The 3,283-nt window shown below is 36.9% G+C and overlaps 1 protein-coding gene across 1 annotated transcript; it reads left to right on the top strand.

The window, feature by feature from the left end:
* Positions 1-547: 547 nt before the first annotated feature.
* On the top strand, positions 548-1,221 carry LOC104248057 (large ribosomal subunit protein uL24z). The gene has a single exon (XM_009804247.2). The coding sequence runs from the start codon at positions 612-614 to the stop codon at positions 1,050-1,052; it is 441 nt and encodes a 146-aa protein (XP_009802549.1). The 5' UTR covers positions 548-611; the 3' UTR covers positions 1,053-1,221.
* The last annotated feature ends 2,062 nt before the right edge of the window (positions 1,222-3,283 follow it).

Here is a 3,283-nt window from a genome sequence, read left to right as displayed (position 1 = left end):
AAACATGAAAAGTTCCAGCATGATATGCTGGATTACGGAGTTCATGCGTATAAACTTCCAATATATATTATTGGAACTCCGGCACACGAAAAGTTCCAGCATAACATGCAGGATTATGGAGCTCCTTCATATAAACTCCCCGCTTATTATTATGGAACTCCAACACACATAATAAAATTCCATCATATTATACTGGAAGTTCATATGTAAAAAATTCGAACTCCAGCATATTATACAGGAATATTTCCGGATTTTTAAAAGTATTTTTGTTTAGATTTTATCTTTACATGAAAAGTGGCTAAATTTCGGTTACTTTTGAAACTATTTCTATTTTCCAATTATTAGCTGTAAATATGGCTATTTCTGAATTTCCCCCCAAAAATATTTCTCTAAAAGCTTGAAAATCGGAAGGTCCAGTCCAATTGGAGTGGGCTGAAATATCATAATCGGAGGCCCAAAACATCGGCCTCCAACTGAACAGTCCAACTTTAAAACCCTAGTTTATCTAAGCCCACCATCTCTCCCTATAAGTACCCCCAAAACCCTAAAAATCATCTTCTTCACCGTCTGCCCATTTGCAAAGAAGCAGAGGAGATCAGAAACCAGCAAAAATGAAGTACAATCCAAGAGTATCCTCCTCCCGCCGCAAGAGCAGAAAAGCCCATTTCACGGCGCCGTCAAGCGAGCGCAGGGTGATAATGAGCGCGCCTTTATCCACTGAATTACGTTCAAAGTACAACGTGAGATCCATGCCGGTGAGGAAAGACGATGAAGTCCAAGTCGTTCGTGGGACCTACAAGGGGCGTGAGGGCAAAGTCGTCCAAGTGTACCGTAAGAAATGGGTGATTCACATTGAACGTATAACTAGAGAGAAGGTCAATGGATCTACTGTTAACGTTGGTATTCATCCTTCTAAGGTTGTTGTTACGAAACTCAGGCTTGACAAGGACAGGAAATCGCTACTTGATCGTAAGGCCAAGGGACGCGCTGCTGCTGATAAGGACAAGGGTACTAAGTTCACTGCTGAGGATATCATGCAGACCGTCGATTGATTTTTTCAGTCGTATCTTTCTGTCTGGTATTGCTATTTTAGCTAAAGAGAGTTTTTAGTGCTTTTGAGACATTGAATTTTGTTGGAGTTTCTGTTTTCATTTAAATCAATGACGATGATGATACTTCTGAATCTTAACGTTATTGGGTTTATCAATATTTTCCATGAAATTCTTGTGTTGCTATGTTTAATTGACTGTTACCGGTAATTATTGCTCAAGTCGAGTGATTGCATAACCAATTTGTGCCTTGAACAATTTATCATTACTCACTCAATAAGTGAGTGTTAAGCTGAGTATCTGAGTTTGATGCCCCTATATGTAGCTTAGAGAAAATAGATCATTTGGTTTAGAGTTTGTCTTAGAAAGTGGATACTATGCTGTAAGGAATTGAGGTTAGAGAGGATTCATATAGCCAGCTTCAACTAGTTTCTAGTTAGGGATTGAGGCCCAAATTTGTAAGATTTGATATCCTTTGATGTTATTTTCTGAATCAATGACTCTATACCTCTGTGCAACTACCAATGATATGAGCTTGTATCGTCGATTTGAGAACCATCTATATTAAGCTTTAGCGATTAGCGAGATTCTGTTTGCAAATTGGTTGCAAGTGTTACATCGTTGTACACTTCCGTGTAGAGTTGCTTATTGAGTTTTTGCTTTATAAGTTTTTGTGATGTTTATTACTATTATTTTTTTTCTCTCAGTCTAGCATTTGATTATTCGAGCACACAGCTTGTTCTGCTTGAAGAATAGGCATTAACATAAATGAATCTTTTGAGTGATAGAAGTGAGGAAAAGAGGTGTAAGTTTGATGAATTAGTACTGTACCTCTTCACTTCATATTTTACATCCTATATTTGGAGCAACAATTCTCATTGTTCTTCCTTTCTTCTGTTTTTATGAAATAGCGCTAGTCTTCCCTTTGCTTGATCAGGTCTTTACTTCCGAAAGTTTATTTAATATATCCTTTATTCCAATGGACTTTATAGCTGATTTAAAAGTTATTTGTTCAAGTTAGATGGCTTAGATTGGTTTAATTAGTTGAGTGACTTGGGTTTCTGAGAAGTTAATTGTTCCATATGCTAATAGGAAATTGTTCTTTATCTGTTTGATTACTTCCAAAGTTTCCTGGCTTGAAATTTTGGCCTGTTTTATGAACTGGCTAAAGTCTTTTTAGCTTGGGAGGTGATTTCTTGTTTACTGCTACAAGGGTTACTCATTAGTTAGGTTCATTCATTTATTGAAACGCTAGTGGGGTTGACAATGCCAGTGTGCTGATCCCAAATTGCTATTTTATGGTGGGATGCAGGGTATTCATCACACAAGACCCAGTCTCTTAGAATTCATGCTATTATAACGAGTCATATACCAACAAGGTGGGATTAAGCCTAGCATGTTGGTACGCTTACATTGCGTCTTTTGTTTGCTAGTAATAGTGGCAAACGGGCGGGCTGGGTCAGATATGGTTTGGGTCGAAAACGGGTAATGAAAAACGGGTAAATTATCCGACCCTACCCATATTTAATACGGATAAAAAATGGGTTAACCAACGGACCATATTATCCATGACTTCTTGCATATGATCACTTTTGGGAGAATTCTTAGTCTACCTAACTTGAGAAACCCCCAATTTGAGGCTTTACAAGTGTAAAAGTTAGATCCATTGGTTATCCATTTTCTAAATGGATAATATAGTTTTTATCATATTTGACCCGTTTTTAAATAGTTCATTATTCAACCCATTTTTTAATGGATAATATGGGTGATTAATTGTTTTCTTTGAACCATTTTGTCATCCCTATTTGCTAGGTCTTTTAGAGATTTGTACGGCTGCATAAACTGTAGAAAGCTTCTAGTGATTGAATTATTGAGTCTTTGAATGAAATGGGTCCACATGGAATATGTGTTAGGATATTATACAATTGACCTTAACTTGCTTTGTATGAGGCTTAATTGCTGTTCTTACCGTTTCGTGTTCTTGGTAAATATTGTAAAAATTGCACGGGGCGACCTAATAGGACGCCCCCATTTAACCTATATCCGTTTTTTTAAAATTTTTTAACTTGTACCTACTTTTTAAACAACTTCAGACCCCTTTTTCCTCATTTTCCTCATTCGTTTTCTTCCTCTTCTTGCAAACAACCACAAACGTTCACAAACTGTCTGGTAGTTGAATACTTGAAGGAAACTATCACAAACGTTCAAGAAAATTATCTATTCCTATTTCTATG

Source organism: Nicotiana sylvestris, chromosome 2 (genome assembly GCF_000393655.2).
Source record: "Nicotiana sylvestris chromosome 2, ASM39365v2, whole genome shotgun sequence".
Lineage (NCBI taxonomy): Eukaryota > Viridiplantae > Streptophyta > Magnoliopsida > Solanales > Solanaceae > Nicotiana > Nicotiana sylvestris.
The sequence above is the reverse complement of the archived record's forward strand: the minus strand, read 5'-3'. Positions and strand labels throughout refer to the sequence as shown.